Here is a 21,800-nt window from a genome sequence, read left to right as displayed (position 1 = left end):
CTCGACCGGACTGGACTTTTATGGGGTTTACAGCAGGAAGGGAAGGGCTTGGGACAGGAAAAGGTGTCTCTAGGGTCCCTTGCTCCCCTTGGAGTTGGTCAGGGGAGTTGGCTGAACTCCAGGATTGGCCAGGGGGTCCTGCTGATTGACAGGCATTAGTCAGGAGATCTGGCTGATTGACAGGCGTTTCCGCCGGCATCTGATTGATGTTCAAAGCAGCGCGGGCTGCTTTGTTCTAAGTTGCCACTAAGTCGCCACCAAGTCGCTGCCACCGACCTAACAGGTTCAGATAGCCAAGGGGCCGAGTAGAGGGCTGAGGTCTCAGAGCTGTGCCCCCCCCAGCATCAGTGTGAGCGGGCAGGCGGGGGCTGTCTCTCTTCTCTGGCCTTGCCTGCCTCACTTTCTGTTTCTGTCCCACTATCTGGAGTGTAGAGTGGGGATAGCAACAGGGGACAAGCCTCAGTGTGACATCAGGTCATAGGCTGCTTGCCCAGGCTGGCACTCAGATGTGGGAGGGACATAGAGCCCTGGAGGAGTTCATCGCTGTTCTCTGGTGGAAACTCAGGCAGCCTCCGTGTGTTCCTGGAGCTGGGGCTTGTGGGGGTCTGGGTTTGTAGGCACCCCAGCCTCACAGCTCCCCACCCCATCCAAGGAGGTGACGGGCTGTCTCTAGGGATGTGAATGGAGGCAGTTGATAGAGGTACTGTTGGTGTGAGGGTACAGATCCCTCGGTTTGCCTGTCTGGAAGAGTTCGTTGAAAATCTAGATTCTCCAGGGGCAGGGCTGGGCTGGGGTTGGGGCTTCCAGTTTTAGTAGCTCCCCAGGGGATTTTCATGATGAAGCATGTTTGGGAAACTGGCAGGGGCAAATCACCTCTCTGAGCCACATTTTCCTCCTGTGCAAAACATCACCAATACCATGGAAGGGAGGTTGGCAGGAGGATGTGATCAAGATTGCAAACTGCTAGGTGACGGGGTTGCAGTGATTTCCCCTTATCTGTGGTTTGACTTTCTGTGGTTTCTGTAACCTCTAGTCAATTGTGGTCCAAAAATCTTCAATGGAAAATTCCATAAATAGACAATTCACAAGTTTTTATTTTTATTTTATTTTAATTTTTTTTTGAGACAGTATCTTGCTATGTTTTCCAGGCTGGGCTCAAACTTGGAATTCTCCAGCCTCAGTCTCCTGAGGGATTATAGGTGTATACCACCACACACAGCTTAACAATTCATAGAATTTAAGTTGCTTGCTGTTCTGAATAGTGTAATGAAATCTCATGCCATCCTGCTCCACATACCCCAAGTGTGAATCATTTCATTGACCAAGGTATCCGTGTGATATATGCTACCTACCCATTAGTTACTTAGTAGCTGTCAGTTATCACATTGACCATCATGGCAGTGCCTGTGTTCAAGTAAACCTTATTTTACTTAACAGTATTGTATTTTATTATTAGTTTTTCTTAATCTCTTATTGTGACTAACTTATAAATTAAACTTTATCATGGGTGTGTAATATGGGGTAAAAGTATCTTTAGGGTTCAGTGCCATTTGTAGTACTCTAGAGATCTTGGGGTGGTTCCCCTGGGGGTTAGAAGAAACTCCATATTACTACTCACTTATTCCTGGGCTTGGCTTTGCCATGACTGTAGGCAGGTGACACCTTGGAAACTGGGCAGGGCAGGGCTGTGGAGCTTCCTGGTAATGGGGTCAGAGCCCAGGACTCTCAGGAATGCCAGGGCCCCAGCCAGTTGCTGGGGTACACAAACACCCTATTTTCTAGGTGGTTCCAGCTTATCTATGGCCCTGAGCTGCCTAGGGGGCTGGAATCTCAGGGAGGGGGTCCTGGAACTTGCCCCCTTGGTGGGGACCGCACCAGCCTGTGGAGGGTCCCAGACTCAAAACATCCCCTCTTTGCCTAGACAGCTGGACTTCTCCACCCCACAGGTCCTGTGAGTTAGGAGAGGTGTTCATGGTTCTTGATTTAAAAGCCTCTGTAGGGAAGAGGGGTGTGGCTCAGTCGTAGAGCCTTTCCCAGCCTGTGCGAGACCCTGGGTTCCATCCCCAGGACGGCAAAACCAAACCAAGCCCCCAACTCCAACCACATCAAAAATCACCTCCATAGCTCCCTAGTCCCACCCCTGACCTGGAGACAACAATCCAGCTGTTTGCCTGTTTTTCACTAGTAAACAAGGTAAAGACTGTTAACCTTTGGCCATGGGTGCCCCGAGGGACAGGAAGTAGACTTATTTGCAGTGTATGGGCCCCGGGGCTCCCTCGGGATGGCGGTTCACCACCTTCTGTTACAGAGATATCGATCCAGTGACTCTGAAGTGATGTTAAATATTAATTTCACACAGATAAGAACACGCTGTCCGTCACCACGTCCCAGGGAGGGAGGGGGAGCTGGGTGAAGGGAAAAGACATTGTGCACCCTTGGGAAGGGTCAAACCAGGGCAACAGGACTTTAGGCCCGTCTCTCTAAAGTTTGGGGCGGGAGGGTGACCAGGGAGTTGCTTGTCCCTCCAGGACCCCTTTAGGGATCCTTCCCTCCTTACGCCCCACTAGTTTCATCTTCCAAGAATCCAAACAGGTTTGGAAAGTTCCTTCTCTTGATGAGGCAAAAAGCCCTCGTTTTGACACTGACCCTGTCCCGGCCCCCTTTGTGGGATCTTGAGTGGGGGTCCTTGGGCGGAGGTCCTTCCCCTCTCTGGACCTCGGATTCCTCATTGTAAGGGGCGTCTCAGGTGAGAAGGACGTGAGGCGGTGGCAGTTCCCTGAGCACAGAGCCTTCCCTTCCTGGGAGCCCGGACGAGGCCAGGGCCCAGTGCCCGCTGCGTGGCCTCCGGGGGGCGCTGTTGAGAGCCAGGCACAGGGAGGCCCTCTGACCGCAGGGAGACAGCGCTGCATCTTTTGTCTCTGGGCTGTTTCCAGAAGGCCCTGCAGTCCCTCCATGGTCCATTCTGGAAAGTCCAGCCCTCTGGCCTGTCCTGAAGCAACTCTGAGGCAATCTGGATCCTCTGAACCCTTGATCCAATTCCAGGTGATCTGAAGCCAACTTGAACTGAGGAAGTCAACTCCTGGGGCCACCAGATATTTAACAAAATCACAACAGGAAGTGGTCACAGCCTCCATGCCAGGCACTACTACGGACACTAATGTCCTCCTCACCACAACCCCGCGAGGTGGGTGGTGCTCTCCCCATTTTACAGATGAGGAAACTGAGGTTCTGAGCCGTGGATCGTCTGCTTGAAGTCGCGCTGCTGCTACTTGGCGAGGCTGGACTTTGAGCCCAAATGGGCTGAGTCCAAGTCTCCAGAGTTGTGAAGTGAGTGCCATTTGCTTTGTGTCCTCTTCAGGGCCCAGAGGGTTCCAAGTTCCTTTCAAACCCTGTTCTCAGGTTGGAGCGTGAAACTCCTGCCTGCAAGAAGGGTTTCTGTGGCTCCTCCCCGTTGGACCTGGGGGTTCCCTGGGGTAAAACCTCCAGCAGAGGAAATAGGCTGGAAAGGTGCGGGAGGGAGCCCCAGGCCGCGCCCTTCCCTGTAGTCTGCCACTGAGCTAGACTGCCTCTGCCTCTGGTCTTGGCAGAAGTATAAGTTATTCTGGTTCCGCCCAGCCAATGGTCGCGGGTCCTTGTCCCTCCTCGGGCATCACAGGGGAACAGACGCCTCTCTGCACCCTCAGATGCTCTGGCTGGAGTCCTCCCCTCGCTCATCAGCTCCCGTGGGGGCCCTTGGCCTCCTCCTCTGGTTCTTTCCAGGCACCCACCTGGGCTGGCTGCAGAGTGTGCGGCGGGGCAGGGCGAGGGCTGACAGCCCAGGAGGTGACGGGGTGGGGGAGAGAAGTCGCAGGCTGCTGGCCCCCTCAGGACTCCCACTGCACAGTCAGGGCCAGCTCCTTGAACAGCGAGCCCAGCTCCGTGGACGGCTCGAGCTCTGAGGCCCCTGGGGCTGGGCTCTTGGCCTCAGCCTTGGACACCAGACCCTCATCCTTGGGACACACAAGGGACTCCAGCAGGCCCCAGGGACTTGGCTCCTGGTCTGAGGGGGAGCAGGAGAGGGCAGGAGTGTGCAAAGACAGGGACCCGGGGTGGCCTTCGATCTGGACGGAGGAGAGGAGGGAGAGCTGGCCCCCCAGGTACTGCGGTGTCCCCGGCTCCCCGTTCAGGCCGGGTGCTCCGTCCACACAGAACTCCTCCAGGGACATGGAGGCCATCCCCTGCAGAGACAAGTCACCTGGAAGGCAGCTCCCAGCTGGCTCCTCTTTCTGGAGCTGCCCTTTCGGCCTGAGGTGCTTGGGACCCGAGAGTGTCCCCGAGGGGGAGTCTTTTCCAGAGCTGTTCACGCACACCCCGTAGGAAGCAGCCAAGCTGTCCAGGGTGGCCTGGGGGGTGTAGGGGAGCGGCTGGGCCTTGGTGGTGGCCTGCGGAGCGTAGCACGGGGCTTTAGCTTCAGAGGCCACCTGAGGTGTGTAGGCCGGGGGCCCGACCTCAGGGGTGGCCTTCAGGGTGCAGGACGGTGGGGAGACAGTCTGGCGAGGTGACACGTTGGGGGGCTGGAGGACGGAGATGTCTGGCTGCCCTAAGTAAGAGATCTCAGGGAGGCCGTGCAGCTGTGCGGCTCCTGGGGGCTCCCTGGGCCCCGAGACCACGACCTGGGAGTACTGGACGGGCTGGGACAGGCCGCTGGGCCCGTTGAGCTCAAAGACCGGGACCAGCACGTGCTCCTGGATGAACCGCAGCGGCTGGAAGGTCAGGACGCGCTGGACGTTCTGTGCAGGGACAACAGCAGCCCACCTCTTAGGGCGGGGCCTCAGCCCCTGATGCTGACCTGGGCAGCGGGGGCCCCCGGGGGAGTCGTGGGGACCCTTCCAGCTGCATATACCTCCCTCCCACCCCCACTTCCCGGAGACCCCACTGAGTTCTGGGGCCCAGCGCCTCCAAGGAGGGACGGGGGCTCCCAGCCTGTGTTGAGGGCCACGTCTAAAGTCCAGGTAACTCCTGGAGACAGACTTGGGCGCTGGCTTCTCCAGGGGGAGGTAATCCAGGAAGCTCGGGACCCGGATGTGGTGTGCCAGCTGCCGGAGGCTCCTGGCAGCTTGTGACTGCAGGGTCAAGGTGGGCAAGGGTCAAGGTGGGCAGGATGGGAGACAGGAGGCCGGGAGAGTCTTATGGACATGGTCTGTCTGGCAAAATGCCTCAGAGTGCCTCGGTCCCTCCAAGAGCCCCAGATGGCTCTGCGCGGGATCTGCGGTGGCCTCGCTGATGGGGCTGAGGGGCGGCCCTGCTGCCGGGTGTGTGGGGGTGCTGCAGGTGGGACTCGTGGTCTGACTCACACACGGCTGTACATTTTTAAAAACTAGTTGCCAATATTTGAAAATTAGGAGATTTCATATTATAATCATATAATAAATAAATTTATATTCATATTATAAATTCTGATTTCTCTTAAAAAAAAGTAAAGATGGGGTCATTACCAGCCTGTGACCCCCTGGGACAGCACTTGGCTGCCCATTTCGAGAGGCCAGAGCTCCACAGCTCCCTCAGGCTGGGGCCGCTGCTCAGTCCCTACATCACCTACCCAGGCCTGGAGGCTCTCAAGCCCAAGGGCTTCTCTAGGCTGCGTCACTGTTCCTGGTCACCTGCTGCCCCATCCTTACCACCAGTCAGCAGGGCAGGGAGCCCCCCGGGGACGCCTCGGGGAGAACCAGGGGTGCCCATGCCCTCTGCTGATCTGCCCTCCCCTTGCTCTCTGGCCCGGGTGGATGACTCACCAGGGAGTTGGGAGGCACCGGCAGCTTGGTGACGTATCTGTAGCTCAGGTAGCAGAGCATGGCCACCAAGAAGCCCATGGAGAAGAGGATGGCCCCCGAGAAGGAGTAGGCCCACGTCCGGTCTGGGGAGAGAGCAGCCCGAGGGGGAGTGAGGCTGGGATCCCGCCAGGCCAGGCCCCAGCAAGGGCACTGCAGCCCCCGGGCCAGGCAGGAAGGCCCCTGCCACCTCCCCTATCCACAGGGCTAGGGCCAGATCCCAGGCGGAAGGCCACAGGCCACACTCCGAGTGAGTGGAAGATGTTCTGTCTCCCACCTCAATACAGTTGCTTTTGAAGCGAACCAGGTTTGAAGTCAGGATTCTTGGCCTCCGGCGGATGCTGACTAATGCACAGGTGAAAGTCCTCCCCCCGCAAACCCCCAGCCTGGCCAGCTCGTCACAACTGCCAGTGACCTCGGGCACATGTACGTGGATGGCTAAGCTCATCCGTGTCCCCACAAGTAGTCACCTTTAGGCCAAGGGCCTGCACACGAGCAAGTGTCTGCCCTCACAAGGAAAGGACCCAAGGGAGGGGTCTGCGGGACAGCATGCAGGCCCGGGCCACGTGGGCAGGAAATCCAGGGTCCCAGGTACTCAGGTGGGATCTAGAAGGGAGACCACAGGATGCAGAGGACCTGTCCCGTGGGCTGTCTGGCCTCTTTCTCTGGTGGGCAGGGGCATGGCTGGGGGTGGGCACCAGAGCAGGGCCATTGAGAGGGCAGGGTGCAGGGTCCCTCCTGCCTGGGTCCAGGGGCCGTCCTGCCTCCCTGGCAGGAAACAGAAGCGGAGGGAGGCAAGGAGGGTCAGCGGGAGGGCCTGTCCTCTCGGCCTCCTACCAAAGCAAGGGGCGGAGGCCGGGAAGAGTCTGCTCAGGAAGGGACCCTGGGAGAGCATCACCCCTTGTAAAAGGGGAGGAGAGGGACAGCTAGGGGCTCTGGTGGTCTCTTTGTGGCCTGGCATCTTTGGGACAGGCTCAGTCGGCTCTAGGTGTGACACTGCCTGTCAGCAGTCCTACTGGGACTTGTGAAGGACGGAGGGAAGAAGAGGAGGTTGGGGGGTTCTCCAAACCAAATCTGCACTCCCCAGGGTCTTGACCCTCCAAGTCACCTTCCCTTTTCTTCCTGACCCCTGTGGCCTCAGCTTGGGCAGTTCATGACCAGGCACCCTGAGCCCAGCAGTCACAGTGACCCCTGGGAATTTCCGAACCTCCACTTCCAGCCCACTCCTCGTTCCTCCCAGCCTGTGTGGCTTGGGTCAGCTTCCCACTGCAATGATGTCCTGTCACCTGTCACATGATACCCCCATTGCTGCTCCAGGGAGAAGACAGGACCTGGATGTCCCTACGTGACATACCTAATGTCATTGGAAACCCCTGCTTAGTGTCCCGGGACAGTTAGAGGGCCTTGGAACATTCCCTGGCCTGATAAATTTTCCACGTGCCATTTCACCTGGGGGGAGGCAGGATGGAGTCAACACCAGCCTGGGAGTGAGGAATGTGGGGTATTAGAGTCTGGCTCAGCCCTTGATATGCTGAGCTGCCTCTCTGCTATACCACCCTCTCTGGTCTACCATTTACTAATCACAGTTGCCACTGGCACTTGAACTGTCCCATAGGCCATGCATTACACTGGGAACTCACCCTGTGTTCTGCCAGAAAATCGTATAGCAATCGTACCTGTAGAGAGGGATACAGGTACCCTCTTCCTCCAGATAACAATGCTGAATCTCAGAGAGATTAAGTGATTTGCCCCAGATCACACAGCTTCTCAGTAGGGAAGCCAAGAGTGACTCACACATATCTATAGTTCACCCTCACATCCGTTACACAATCATGCTTCGGTTTCCTCACCTGTACAGTTAAGATCTGCAGTGAGATGAACCTGAGATCACTTTCCAGCACCAAGGTGCTGGGATCAGGCTCTGTGACCCCCCACAGACATCCCGAGAAGAAATATAGTGGCGATTCTGGGCTCTGGGGTAAAGCAGACTCTAGGATACAGGGTCAAAAGCAAGGTGTATGACTTTGAAATGGAAGTCAGAGGAATAGGTGTGCAGTCGAGGGGACTAGTTATAAACCAAGTTCAAGGTGGTGGTTAGAGCCCAGGCTTCTGATGAATCTATCTAGGCTCACCAAGCAGCTGTGTGGTCATGAACCAGCCACTGAACCTCTCTGAGCCAGAGATCCTCCTCTATAAACTGGGAATGGTCCTGCCCAACTTGGAGGATTATTTTAAAGATTCGATCCTATATGCAAAGCATTTGACACAACCTGGGGTAATAGAGCAGTACTGAATAAGTGTCACTGAGCTATGTCCCCAACCCACCACAGTGTTAGAGAAAAATTGATGTCATGTCATGAGAGATCATGGAAGGACAGGCCAAAGAAAGGTGAGTTTGCCTGTTTTCAAAACCCAGGGCAGGGCAGGGGTGGGCCCGGGGTGGACGTGGTGTGTCTAGTATGGTCGGGGGGAGCGTCTCAGTCACACGTGCCCCCCCAGATCAGTGCCCATAAAGTTGGTTTCCGTTTTTTAGATTCTTCTTGCCAAGGTCTATTCTGGTCTCCCTGGGACCCTAGACCAAGAAGGACATGCCCCGTGCTGGCCAGAGCTGGCTGACCCCCCCCCACTCCCCCCAGGATCGCTCCTCTGCAAAGGATTCAGGTGGAGGAACCAGGCTCCGGGGGATCTAGGGAAACGGACGAATTGAGCTTCCAAACAGAGCTGCCTCCTAGGGCCATGCACTTTGTCCAGCTCTCAAACTGAACTCTGCTCTGAAGGTTGGCACTGTGGGAACAGAAATCACCTACGAACACGAATCTGAAGGTGATGGTCAAGTGGGGGCGGTTTTTCCCAGTCCATCCCTTTCATGTTCTAACCTTGCAGCTCAAAGCAACGTTTCCACCGGCTTCACCATCCCTCTCCACCAGTTGGGCAAGTTACCGAGCCACTCTGAACCTCAGTTTCCTCTTCTGTAAAATGAGAATGATTACGGGACCTGCCTCAGACAGCTGGGAGGGCTGCACTTACTAGTGCCTGGTCCCTGGTTAAGGCTGAAGAAATGCCAGCCAGCCTTCACCATCGTCATCCTTATTCTTTGGTTTGGGGAGATACTGGAGGATCCTTTTATCTTCCCTTTTCTCCCCCTGCAGACTTTCCTCCAGTGTCACCTGGGTTGGTGTCAAGGGGAGTCTTTCTTGCCAGGTTCTCACAAACTGGTGGAGAGAGGAGATCCAGACACAGGCTGGAGGGAGGGATCAAACATTCGCTATGAAAATCCACCCGTGGACTCAGCCATGAATGAGCCAAGACGGGCCTTGACAGTACACTAAGAACCCCCAGGGTTTTCAGAGCTCTGCGAACCCAGCCCTGGTGGCAGGCAGGGAGGAGTGGGTTCAGAGGAGAATTCAGGATCCCCCTCCTCTGGCTCCTACTCACCCGGCAGCGTCTTCACGCGACACACATAGGGGGCGCTCTCCTTGGACCAGGTTGGAATCAAAATCATGGTGGTCCCAAGGAACTCCGTGTCCGGGGTCAGGCCGGAGAACTCGTATTCTCTCTGCTGCCCTTCCAGGTGCTGCGACCAACAGAGGCCCACAGTGACCCCGCCTGCAGCCAGCCTCCCCCCGGAGCCCCGCCGCGCCCTCCCGACAGCTGCCCAGACCAGACACCCCTGGACCCGCCCGCAGCTCTTCATTCCTCTCTCCCACTTCTTTCTTCTCAAATCCAACCAGTCGCCAAGCTCTGCATACCTTGTGCTTCGATCCGGGTCTGGCACTTGCCCGCAGCCTATAAATACCAGCTGCTGCTAAGAGACCACATCCCCCTCGTCCCTGCTCCCCTCCCCCACCGTCTTCCAGCTCTCCTCTCTCTTCTTTATCAAACATCCAACGCCTTTGAATACCCACCCTCCTCCCCTGCCTTCCTCTTGGCTTCTGTCTGGATTGGGCCTCCAGCCTCCAGCCTGGACAATTGCTGTGGCTTCCGTACTAGTTGCTTCTCTCTGGTTTTGCCCCTGTCCATTTCCCATCTTCATCTCAGTGCTGCCATGATCTCTCTAAAAGATTAATGCAATGACAACGCTCCTTTTTTCCAAATGCTTTTGTAACAGGGGTCCACCTTATGCTCTGAATACAGCCCTTGCTGCTCTACCAATGGGACTTATTTTTTTTTAAATGGATTTAATTTAAATTCTCAGTCTATACTCAAAGGACTTAAAATCAGCATACTACAGTGACGTGGCCACATCCATGTTTATACCAGCTCAATTTACAACAGCTAAACGGTGGAACCAACCTAGATGCTCTTCAATAGATACACAATGGAATATTACTCAGCCTTAAAGAAAAATGCAATTATGGCATTTGCAGGTAAATGGATGAAGTTGGAGAATATCATGCTAAGCAAAGTAAGCCAATCCCCAAAAAACTGCAGGTCAAATATTTTCTCTGATAAGTGGATGCTGATCCATAGTGGGGGTGGGAGCCAGGAAAGAATGGAGGAACTTTGGATTGAGCCGAGAGGAGGGAGGGAAAGGGGGGAGTATGGGGGTGGAAAAGATGGTGGAATGAGATGGACATTATTACTCTATGTACGGGTGTGATTGCACGGGAGGTGCGACGCTACATTGTGTTCAACCAGAGAAATGAAAGGTTGTGCTCCAATTGTGTACACCGAGTCGAAATGCATTCTGCCGTTGTGTGTAACTAATTAGAACAAATAAAAATTTTTTTTAAAAACAGACATGTTCAGTTCTTTTCCACTCCCCCTCCTCCTCCCGAATCTCTCCCTCTACCTAACCTCAGGGGAAACAGAATTACCTTTCTTCCCCATCCTAGGCAGAGTTATCCATCTTTGAACACATTATCTATGTTCTCACTCTGGTTCTAATGGTTTATACCGTCTATCAGTCCAACCCTCCCCCAAACAACTGTAATTGTGATTAAAATGAAAAAAAAAAAAAAACAACTCCATAGGAGCACTGGAGATTACATAAAGCAGGTAGATATTGGAGAGAGGAAGAAGGTTGGCATGGGGTGAATTTTTTTTTTACATCTTTTATCCTGAAGGAAGACCCCAGTCTACACCTCGTGGGGTGACTAAAACCTAGATAGAGACCCTGTCTGTCATATATTTTTTTTAATATTTATTTTTTAGGTGTAGATGGACACAACACAATGCCTTTATTTTTATGTGGTGCTGAGGATTGAACCCGTGTCCCACCTGTGCTAGGCGAGTGCTCTACCGCTGAGCCACAACCCCAGGCCCCTATCTGTCATCTTTCTGGCTTGAATAATCAGAGGATAGAATTTGATGAGGCAGGACTGATCCAAAGAGAGGGAGGCCCAGCTTCTGTGTATGAACTTTGCCCAAAGCCATGGCTGGCCCCAGATTGTGCTTGGACGGGCAGCCTCCAAATGGCACAGATAAAGTTAAAAAAAAAAAGAAAAGAAAGAAAGAAAGAAAAAAAAGTGATCTGAGATTCTAAAGTCTGGAATCCAGCCAAGTTAGCTGTCCATTAAAACACGACAAAAACCCAAAGCAACAGCCTCTGCAGGATGTAACAGAATCCAGACTCGTTTCAACTGTCATCCATAATGTCCAAGGCAGGTTACAAAATTGTTAGACATATAAAGAAAGAGAAAACTGGGACCCATATTCAGGAGAAAAGACTCTTCATCTCGTCTGACCCCAAGGTGACCAAATTGTCGGACAAGGATTGTAAAGCAGCTGTAAAGTCTTGCTCAAGGAAGTGAAAGAAAATGTTTGTAATCAATGAGTGAATAAAGGAATCCTGATGGAATACATTAACTGTAAACATGGGACGCCTTAGAACTGAACCATACAACATTTGAATGAAAAAAAAAATGCATGAAATGATCTTAGCAACAGATTGGAAATGCCAAAAGAAATCGAGAACTTGAAGATAGGTCCCTGAAGCCAGGCGTGGTGGCACATGCCTGGTAATCCCAGGGACTCGGGAGGCTGAGGCAGGAGGATCGTTCAAGAGTTCAAAGCCAGCCTGAACAATTTAGAGAGGTCCTAAGCAACTTAGTGAGACCCCTGTCTTGAAATAAAAAGGAACTGGGGATGTGGCTCAGGGGTTAAGCATCTCTGGGTTCAATATCCGGTTCCCAAACAAACAAATAAATAAGTGGATGTGAGGAGCTGGGAGTAGCTACGATAAAATCAGGTAAATTAGAGTTCAGAGTATTACTAGAGATGAAAGAGACACATCAAATCATAAAATGGTCAATTTATCTGGAAGCTATAACAAGGGAAAAATAGACAAGCCCACCACCATCCCAGTTGAGCAGTTGAGAGCTGAACACGGCACAACTAAAAGAAAAAAAAAAACAGATCCTCCTCCCCCAAAACCGGGAAAGACAGAGGCCCTGAATAACACTGTCAGCCGCCATCTCCTAATCGACATTTATAGAGCACGCCACCAAACAGCTGCCAACACAGGTTCCTTTCAAGTGTACACACGGAACAGTCGCATAGGCAGGCCATATGCTGCGCCATAAAACCCATCTCAGTAAATCTAAAAGGGCCCAAATCAGGCTGGGTATGTTCTCTGACCATGAAATGAATTAAATTAGAAATCAATAATGATAAAATATTTAGTCAAACATCAAATATTTACCCAAAATAGCTGTGATAAAGACTCTGCCTGTTCAGTAAGCTCTCGCTGCTCTCCTTGACGATGGATATGAACAAAGATCCCTCCAACCGCCACCTCCATCTCTCCTGCAAGGTCCCCGCAGGCTTCCCCGTGCCCCCACCTCAGGGCTCTCCAACTGCAAGGTGAGGGAGAAGCACCCGTATTCTCTGCAGTTCAGATCCAGGGTGTAACTGCAAGCATTTGATGCAGTGGACAGAGGGGGCCCAGGGACCTGCACTCAAAAGGGCCACAGGTGACTCTGATGCCACCCCGTCTGGGACCGTCTTTTGAGAAACGACTCCAGTCAAAGTGGGCAGTTTTCTGCTTTTCCAAAATGCCCTCTTTTTACTTCTCTTTCTGATCATGGTGGGGCAGTGTCGGCCCGTGGACTTAGCACTGAACTGGATCTGAATCCTGGCTATGCTTTCACTCGCCGAACAATCTTGAGCAAGCGACTGAACCTCTCGGAGCCTCTGTTTTCTCATCTGGAAAATGGAGACAGTGGCTTGTGCCTCACAGAGCTGTTCGGGATTCATTGACCTAATAGGTATATATGACCTGGGATACCCCAGAAACCGGCACTGACAAACGCAAGTTTTTCTGGAAGTCTTTTAGATCCACCTTGCAATATCCTTATTTTCCTCTACCTGTCGCTGTTGGAATTATTTCAACTTCTTCCCGACTCGCTAAAGTATTTTTTTTTAATTTTTAATATTTATTTTTTAGTTTTTGGCAGACACAGCACCTTTGTTTGTATGTGGTGCTGAGGATCGAACCTGGGCCGCACGCACGCCAGGCGAGAGCGCTACCGCTTGAGCCACTTCCCCAGCCCCTGACTCACTAAAGTATAAGCCTCTTGATTGTGAGAATTAAAGTAGGAAATGAACATTCATTCAGCTGGATTATGGGTTCATGGCACATGCTGGGGGGAAATACCACATCTTTTCCAAAAAAAGAAAAAAAGGAAATAATTTGCATATACCATTTGGCAGTTTATGCACTTGCCTTTCACATTTCATTATTACTGATCTTAGGACACTCCCTGAATATAGTTCCTGAAATTGTATGGAGTGGAGAACCAGTTTAAGGAAATACAGCAGTAGAAACTGACTCCAGCATTTTTGAAAGTTAACACCAGAGGATGTTAATTGGCTGTTCTCTAGGACGTTACAAAGTATCAGACATCAAACAAAATCTATATTATGCAAATCAAGGGGTTTTTTTTGGGGGGGGACACCAGGAATTGAACTCCTGAGCCACATCCCCAGCCCTACTTTGTATTTTATTTAGAGACAGGGTCTCACTGAGTTGCTAAGCGCCTCGCTGTTGCTGAGGCTGTCTTTGAACTCATGAGCCTCCTGCCTCAGCCTCCTGAGCCACTGGGATTGCAGGCACGTGCCACCACATCTGGCACAAAAACAAGTTTTGTGGTCAAATAAATCTGAGGAAAGGTGAATTAAGCAAATAGAAATGGGAATCTCTGCCTCTGCAGGACTTGCCAGAGCCTTCAACATGTTACTGTGTACGTGAGTCTACAAGAGGGAGGTTGTGCTTAGGATTCAAGGCCCCCCTTCACCCCACAAGGGACATGTTTGGGGAATTCTATTTATACAACATATTCTCTTTCTGTTTAGAGCAGCACAGATCTAACCGAGAAGGAAGGCATTTCCCAGGTGAGGAAGGACCAGGATGCAACCTATGTTTACCATTTTGTAGGTGTGGTTGACGTGGAGCTCCACACGGTAGAACAGGTCTTGGAACATCTCCTCCAGGGTTTGCTGGTGGCCATCTCCTGCACGGATGGGCGTGGGGGTGGGATGGATAATCATCTGAATGGATCTCACTTTGGGGATACAGGTCACGTCAGGTGGTTTGATGGTAGCTGGGGAGAAAAAAGAAGAAAAAGTCAGAATTGGCATTAGTGTCAATATGTCAATATGGATGGTGGGAAATGACAGGTTCTCCCACCCACCCCACGCAGAGCCCAGGATGTTTCCAAATGCATCAGCTAAACCTGCGTGAAAAGCAATCCTGCACTCGCCTGGCGGCCAGGTGTAGGGCTGACAAAGGGATGTCCAGGTGGACGGGAGGAACCAAGGATGAGGGTCACCGTCCCTGGGGTTGGACAAGCCTGGATCCTGCTCCCAGGTGTCCCAGCTCCTCCCCCCCACCTTGAGTCTTCCTGGGACACAGGACCCCAGGTCTGTAGGCAATGACAGCTCTGGGTATGTCCACATGGTGATTAGCCACATGTCCTAAATAACACCAGGGGGGGCTGAGGTCACCCATTAGAGCCAAGGCCAGGCCCAAGACTTCAGTCTCTCTCAAGATGGAATTTTCCAAGTAACTAAATGAATACAGACCCTTGGAGAATATGAATCTTCTCTCCCCCAAAATGTACCTCGACAAAAATCTTGCATTCATGCAAGATTTCAGGGATTCATGCACCCTACTCACCCTGAATCTAGCTCATAGAAATCCCTCAAGGGTCCATTGACCTCTGAAATTCAGAACATTTGAATTGGCATTAGTGTCTGAGGCAGAAGAAGGATGCTCATTTGGACGCTTGTTTGTAAAATTGAAAAACCGAGCAGAATATCCTCATAAAGGGAATTAGATAAATAAATTAGAGTGCCTCCCAAGAATGGGCCCTTTTGCAGTTATGAAATATCACATTGTGGAAACACATTTAATAATGTGGGCAAAAGTTTATGATACCATCATACAGAGGGAGAAGAAGCTCAAAAACAAGAAAACAATGCTAGATTAAAAAAAAAAATAGACCCAGGTGCTAGTGATTGCTTGTTGGGGTGGGTGATTTTTATTTTTCTTTGAATATTTCTGTGTTTTCCAGAACATTATCACGGACTTTTCTATATTTTGCATATTTCTATATTTCTGGAAGTAAACAAGCCAGGAAGAAAATCAGTAACTGACTTAATTTTATTTTTTGTTTTCTTAAAAAGTCAAGTGTGGCTGTAAGGGGAGCTGGTGAATGTGTGGGAGTCGGGCAGCTGGTGCGCATTCATTTACTCGACCCTTCTGGGTGGAGCCTCTTCTCTCTGCTGAGCTCTCTGCTAAGGTCTGGGAACACGAGGATCCCGTAGAGGATCACTGAGGCCATTTTTGGAACTCACATGTTAATGAGCCAGGCTGATGCTGTACATGTAAGCAAACATGATAGCTGCCCACTATGATATGAGCTATGAGGACAAAGTGCAGTGGACAGGGGTCCCCCGGTGTCCACTGGGATCGACGCTGGGACACCACATCCATTCCCTTCTAGGAATAAATTTATCGTTTGGGGAACAATGACAAAAAAAAAAAGCGAGTCCTCGTTCAAGTACAGATGAAGTTTTGTTCCAAATATTTTTCACCTGCATTTGGTTTGATCTGTGGATAAGGGTCCTGCAGGCACTGAGGACAGATTGGGTTGGGAGGGAGGGTAACAGGTGGCCACCCGCTGAGATCAAGTAGTCAGGGCTAGGAGTGGGGACGCTCGCTTAGGGCTGAACTGAGCCCCAGTAAGGACTGGGAAGAGCCACCAATGAGTGAGGGATTTCCAGAGGCCAGACTGGATCAGTAGACAGAGCTGCTGGGATAGACCGTGCCTCGGAGCTCACAGCAAAGGGCTGGGTCTTATTTTAAGAATCATGAGAATTTGCTGGAGAGTTTTCAGCAGGGGAGGGGAAGGTGGGATTTGTGTATTGACAAGGGTCTGGGAGGAGCCCTGGGGATAGGAGAGCAGGGGGAGGGCAGGAAAGTTGACTTCCCTGGCTGCAGAGGAGGGTGGTGTGAACTGGGGGCTGTGTGTGGGGGGGGGAGGAACAGGCCCCCTGGGGATGTGCTTTGGTGGGGGGGCACCTTCCCTGACTGGCCCTGGTGCAGACCCCTCCTGGCCCTCTGCCCACTTAGAGGGAAGGAGCCTCCCAGGCGCTTCACTGCCCCTGGCCCAAGCAGGGACTCCCACTCACTGTGTGGCAGAGAGCTGAACCGGTCGGTCATCTTGGTGGCCGACCGGCCTCCAGGGCTGATGGCCGTGACCCTGGCATAGTAGAACTCAGTGTGGTTGCCCGTCTCCATGGTCAGGTTGCAGGATTTCCGTGTGATCCTCTGGCAGCCTGCCTTTGCCAGCCATGCGATCTCCCCGTACCTGGGCAGGAGGGAGGGGCCGGGCACACCATTAATGAGGCCTAGGTGCCAGGCCTGTGGCGTTTTAATAATGATAGCGGTATCTCCTATCTCAGGCCCTTTATGTGGATGCTCTTGGTTCTCATGGTGACCCCCCTGGGCTGTGTACACAAGGAAGCCGAGGTTCAAAGGAGGAAAATGCACCCCGCGTGCCCGTGACGGCCTGGACTTGAACCCAGCTAGTCTAGTCTACGTTCTGATCTCACTACCCCGAGACCCGGTGGGCGAAGCCTGTTATCCCCATTTGACAGACAAGGGATCTGAGGTTCAGAGAGGAGATGACAGGCCACAGGAAGAAGTGGCAGGACCAGAAATGGACCCCAGGTTTGTGGACCTGGAGCCCATGTCAACCCTCCTCCCCTGCCTGGGTGGAGAGAAGAACTAAACGGGGGGCACAGGCTGGAGTGGGGTGGGAACAGACTTCCTGTTGACCTTGTTTTGCCAAAAGTCAAAAAACAATCTCCAGGACCTCATTACGTCAGGCGCAGGTTGACTTCGTCTTACCTAATCTACCTGACAACCTAGGAGGAAGGGACTCTCACTGTCCTCTCTCTACAGATGGGGAACTGAGGCTTGGTGGGGTTCCCCAGCGGACCGAGGTCGCACAGGTGGGAGATGGCCCTGCAGCCCTGCTCGGCGGCCGCCAGCCCTGTGGTATCAGTCCTGATTGAACCTTCCCTCTGCAGAAGGAATGCAAGAGTTGTCCAGCAAGGCTGGGGGCAGCAGCTCAGTGGGGGCCCAGGGACGTGTAGAGTGGGGGACATTCTGGGAGGGCTGGCTGCAGAGTCACAGGAGGTGGGTGTGGTCAGGAAGCCTACTTCTTATATTCCACGCTGTAGACGGTGCCAGGGGTGCTGTCTGTCCCGCCGTCCCACGTCAGGATGTTTTCAAAGTTGTTGGACTGGAATTTCACGTGTTGAAGAAGATCAGAGGCATCCTCAGCAATTCGAGCTGCGGGAGGTGGGAGCAGGGTAAGCAGGTGGGCCCCCAGCCCTCCAGCGCAGCAGCCTGTTACCCCACCGCCTCTGCGCTCAGCCACCCTCTTCCTTCCCACTGGGCTGTAATTCACATGGCATCGGGTTCACCCAGTGACTACTGGGAAGACTCACCCGCTGTGCAACCTCACTACTACCTGATTCCAGAACACTTCCGTCACCCCCATAGTGGCCAGTCCCCATCCCTCTATTCCCTGTGTAATAGTCCATGGTAAGGACAGACCACGTTTTGTGTATCCATTCATCAGTCCATTGACATCTGAATTATTTCCAGTTTGGGGCTATTTTGAGTAATGCTGCTGCGAACATTTGTGCAAATAAATTTAAGTGGATACGTTTGCAGTTGCCGTGGGTGGATATTTAGGGTGGGATTGCCGGGTCACTCTATGCTTGGTATGGAACCCAGGGGCTCAGGACAGGCCAGTGCTCTATCACTGAGCTACAGCCCCAACCCTTACATTTAACTTTGTGAAGAATCGGCAAACTGTTTGCCAAAGTGGCTGCACTTTCCTACCCCCAGCAGCACCCGAGGGGTCCTGTTTCTTACCCTAGTCCCACTTTTTGCTGTCTCTTGTTCGCTCACTTTGTTTTTGGTACCAGGAACTGAACTCAGGGGTGCTTAACCACTGAGCCACATTCCCAGCCCCTTTTTGTATTTTATTAGACACAGGTTGCTAAGTGCTGGCTGTGAACTCACGATCCTCCTGCCTCAGCCTCCCGAGTGGCTGGGATTACAGGTGTGCTCCACTGGGCCGACTACTCACTTTTTAATGCCACCTGAGGTGGGTGTCTTCACTTATTATAGAGAGTGCCAGCTAAAATGCCCCAGAAAGCTCGCCCAAAGGCGTTCCCTGCACCCAGGATGGAGGGGGCTGTCTGAGAACTCTGGTCTCCCAGCCCGTCAACTGCTGCTTCGGACATGGAAAGGAGATCTGAGGCCTGGACCCCTAGAAGGGGGCTGGGGAGGGGCTGCTGCCTCGGCATTTCACCGGAACTGAAGAGCCCTTGACTTGCAGAACCCCCCGCAGCCTGTGGAGGGGAAGAAGGACAAGAAAGTGGCCAGAGTTGGATGCTGGCTCTGAGCATGCTCAGAAGGACCTGTCTGGCAGGGTGGGAAATACCCAGGTGCAGACCCAGCTGTGCCAAGGCCTCTTTGATGGCCATGCCCCTCCCTTCCTCTGGACATGACCATGGCCACCAGCAGGCCCAGGGCACGAAGGGGTGGATAGTTATTTATTCCCAAGTTATAAACAGTATTTCTGCAAGAGGAGTCCAGGGTTGGGAGGTCCTTGGGGAGATGGGAAGCGTATGAGGGCAGTCCCATCCTGGGGCACATCCCCTGCCTACGTGGAAGGCCACCACCCTCTCTGAATCTGGGTCTACCTGGCCCAGCAGCTGTGGACATCTTTGTCTGGGAGCTTCCCAGAGTCCCCAGAATGGGGCTTTAGGGGTAGCACAGGGGGTCTTATTGCCCCCACCCAAGGTGATGGCTGTGCCACTGAGCCCCAGATGTGGCTCGTGTCCTGGGCTTGGATCCCAGTCTGGGCAGAAATGGTGTTTGCAGGGAGGGGTCTTAGACTCAGGGCTCGGTCTAAAGTCATGGAAGGGAGTCCAGTGGCCACTGGTGGGGTCAAGGGCAGGAGAGAGAGGCTGAGATTTGAGAGGAAGCCACAGTCAGTCTGGGGTGGGCTTGGCCTCCCCCAGTGCTGGGTTAGAAGCTGCACTGGAAAGCTTGCTGGTTGGGGACAGTGTCCTGTGCAGGCTCCCTGTGCTAGGGAGGCTGGTGGCTGAAGCTGGAAAAGGGTCCTGGGTGGAGTGGGGATGGCCACCACTTTTTGATGTGTGTGCTGGGAACTGAACCCAGGGTGCTTTACCACTGAACTCCATCCCCAGGCCTTTTAATTTATTTATTTTTTATTTTGAGACAGGATCTCGCTAAGTCACTTAGAGCCTTGCTGAATCGCTGAGGCTGGCCTTGAAAACTTGTGATCCTCCTGACTTAGCCTCCTGAGTCACTGGGATTACAGGTGGGCGTCACTGTGCCCAGAGGAAACTGAAGCTGGCTTCCTGAAGGGGTGGGGGGCGTGGCCGGCCCCCTCTCTAAGGGGGTATCAGGGACTAATGAGGCCTTCCCTCTCCTCCCAACCTCTCGCTCCTTTTCATCCCCAAATCCATCATGCCCTCCCCGGCCGGGGTCATTTCTGCACTTCCTGGTTGGAAGTGGACATTCTGAACGCCGGGAGACATACGCTGTGTGGAGCGACTGTCTGGCCGACTTTACAAAAAGCAAGTTTTCACATTTGTGTGGAAAAACCATATGTCAACCGGTGGGGAAGCTCAGAAACTACACAAACAACGATCCCACATGCTCAGGAACCAGCTAGGCGCACCAGGGCGAGGGGCCAGGTCTGCAGAGGATGCTACTGACCCTTCACCATCTACTCAGGGCTGTTTCCTGTGGGTCCCCATCTTAAAGGGCCACGAGCTCTAGGACTTCCAGCCAGAATGGGAGGGGGCCTGAGGGACATGTCTTGGAGCCTCTGGGGCTGCAGGAAGTCTCCCTCGTCCATCAGAGACTCAGAGTGTGGGGAATGCCCCGCTGAGGCCAGGGCAGCACAGACTGGAGGCAGTAAAGGAACCAGTCAGCACTGGCCAGGGACTGTCCCTTCACGGGCCTCATCCTGCACTGAAGCCAGGAGGGCCTGCAGAAGTCACACGTCCCTCTCTTCCATCAGGACTGTGCTCTCACTTCTTGACAGAGATCCCCGACACTCAGCTCAGGAGAGTGGGCAACCTGAGGTCTCAGGTCAAGTTCTCCACGATGATGAATCCCACTGGGACCTTGGACTCGACAGCGGTGCAGCTCACCTGGCCACTCTGGGAGGACATGCTCTTTCAGGTCCGGCCAGAGGGGCCAGAAGAGGCCCCACAGGGACATGGAGAGAGGCCACGGTGTCCCTCCTCCCCTCTTGGGCCAGCAGAGGGAAAGAAGCCAACTCTGCCGGAACCCCCCCCCCGAGGGAGGGCAAGAGGTCTGCTCCCCGGGCCAGTCCCCTACCCGCTGGGATGAGGGGATCCAGCACCCAGGTTGAGACAGCTGGCCACATGCCCCTGGACCTACAGGTCAGTTGAGTCCCTGGGAGAACCCGGGCGCTGGGGCAGCCTCTCATCCTCCCCAGCCACCTGAGCTGGCCATCCGCGTCTCCAGGAAAAGCCGGCACCCAGTCAAGCCCAAGCGGGGGAGAAACTGAAAGCAGCCTGGATGGCACTGCAGGGTGGGTGCAGGGAGACAGCCCGCGCACTGGCCCCGAGGTGGGCCAGCCCTCACCCAGAGCAGGGGCACTCACCGGCCAGGGATCCCACCACCAGGATGGTCAGGAGCGTCCTCATCAGCCCTGCTTGGGACCCCTTTGGGCCCCCACTCCGGGCCCTGCACAGAGGGCAGGCTGTGAAGCCTGGGTGCCCGGGCAGCTGGCTCCACCCGGCACAGGGCGGGGAAGGAGGGGAGGGGAGGGGTCAGGAGGCAGGGGAGGACCTGGGCCAGTGGGGGCAGGGGTACAAAGGTGCCTGGCCCTGTGCTCTGGAATTCCAGATCCTGGGTGGGATCCAAGGGAGTTCCCTTCCTAGTTGCAGAGAGCAGCTACCAGGCCGGCCGGCTTGTTTATCTGGTCTGGGTAGCTGATTCATCCCAAGACTCCGGAGTGGTTGATTAGGGAGCTAAGAGGCAGAAAGGGCAAGAATGACCCACAATGTACAGTCTGATCAGAGAACAACTGGCGACGAATCAAATCTCACACCATGTGGGTATCTCTTGCCCCAGCAATTCTATTCCTAGGGGATCTACCCTGAGGAAAATAACGGGGCAAAACAGAAGAAAAAAATCCAGAATGTTTCTTGCAGCAAAGGAGAAGCCTGGCTTCTTGGCTTCATTCTGGCAGGTGAAGATATGGGTGTCTAATGCCTGTCCTTGTGCCCATATCTTGACCCCCAGGCTGGACAGGGGGCTTGGGAATGGCTTTCCCCCTGGCAAGGATGCTGGGCGAGAAGCTCAGCCATTTACCTTGAGGCTTTGGGGCTGGTCTCTGCAAAAAGTTAGAGAAAAACGGATCTCAAACCCCAGGGGTTCTTTGTGCTGTGCTGGAGAGA

The 21,800-nt window shown here is 53.4% G+C and overlaps 1 protein-coding gene and 1 long non-coding RNA gene across 2 annotated transcripts; one reads left to right on the top strand and one right to left on the bottom strand.

The window, feature by feature from the left end:
* Window positions 1-2,326: 2,326 nt before the first annotated feature.
* Il22ra1 (interleukin 22 receptor subunit alpha 1) lies at window positions 2,327-21,161 on the bottom strand. Its single transcript, XM_046418906.2, has 7 exons — window positions 21,002-21,161; window positions 17,478-17,610; window positions 16,443-16,621; window positions 14,175-14,350; window positions 9,243-9,381; window positions 5,772-5,893; window positions 2,327-4,769 (listed from the first exon to the last, which is right to left on the bottom strand). Exons 1-7 carry the CDS (start codon window positions 21,042-21,044, stop codon window positions 3,864-3,866), a joined length of 1,698 nt encoding a protein of 565 aa, XP_046274862.1. The 5' UTR covers window positions 21,045-21,161; the 3' UTR covers window positions 2,327-3,863.
* On the top strand, window positions 3,211-10,539 carry LOC124075378 (uncharacterized). The gene is made up of 3 exons (XR_006846020.2): window positions 3,211-3,327; window positions 8,444-8,630; window positions 9,379-10,539. It is a non-coding gene; the product is annotated as an uncharacterized LOC124075378 (long non-coding RNA).
* Window positions 21,162-21,800: the final 639 nt, after the last annotated feature.

This window comes from Marmota monax, unplaced genomic scaffold (assembly GCF_021218885.2).
Source record: "Marmota monax isolate L192 unplaced genomic scaffold, Marmota_monax_Labrador192_F-V1.1 WCK01_AAM20220418_F8-fsc00008, whole genome shotgun sequence".
NCBI classification, from domain to species: Eukaryota; Metazoa; Chordata; class Mammalia; order Rodentia; family Sciuridae; genus Marmota; species Marmota monax.
Note: the sequence above shows the minus strand (reverse complement) of the source record. Positions and strands in the feature narration are given on the sequence as shown.

Coding starts and splice junctions, on each gene's coding strand:
- Il22ra1 (XM_046418906.2), bottom strand. CDS start 21,044: ATGAGGACGCTCCTGACCATCCTGGTGGTGGGATCCCTGGCCG. Junction 17,611..21,001: donor GGTGGTGGGATCCCTGGCCG/GTGAGTGCCCCT, acceptor CACCTCCCGCAG/CTCGAATTGCTGAGGATGCC. Junction 5,894..9,242: donor TCGCGTGAAGACGCTGCCGG/GTGAGTAGGAGC, acceptor CTCTCTCCCCAG/ACCGGACGTGGGCCTACTCC.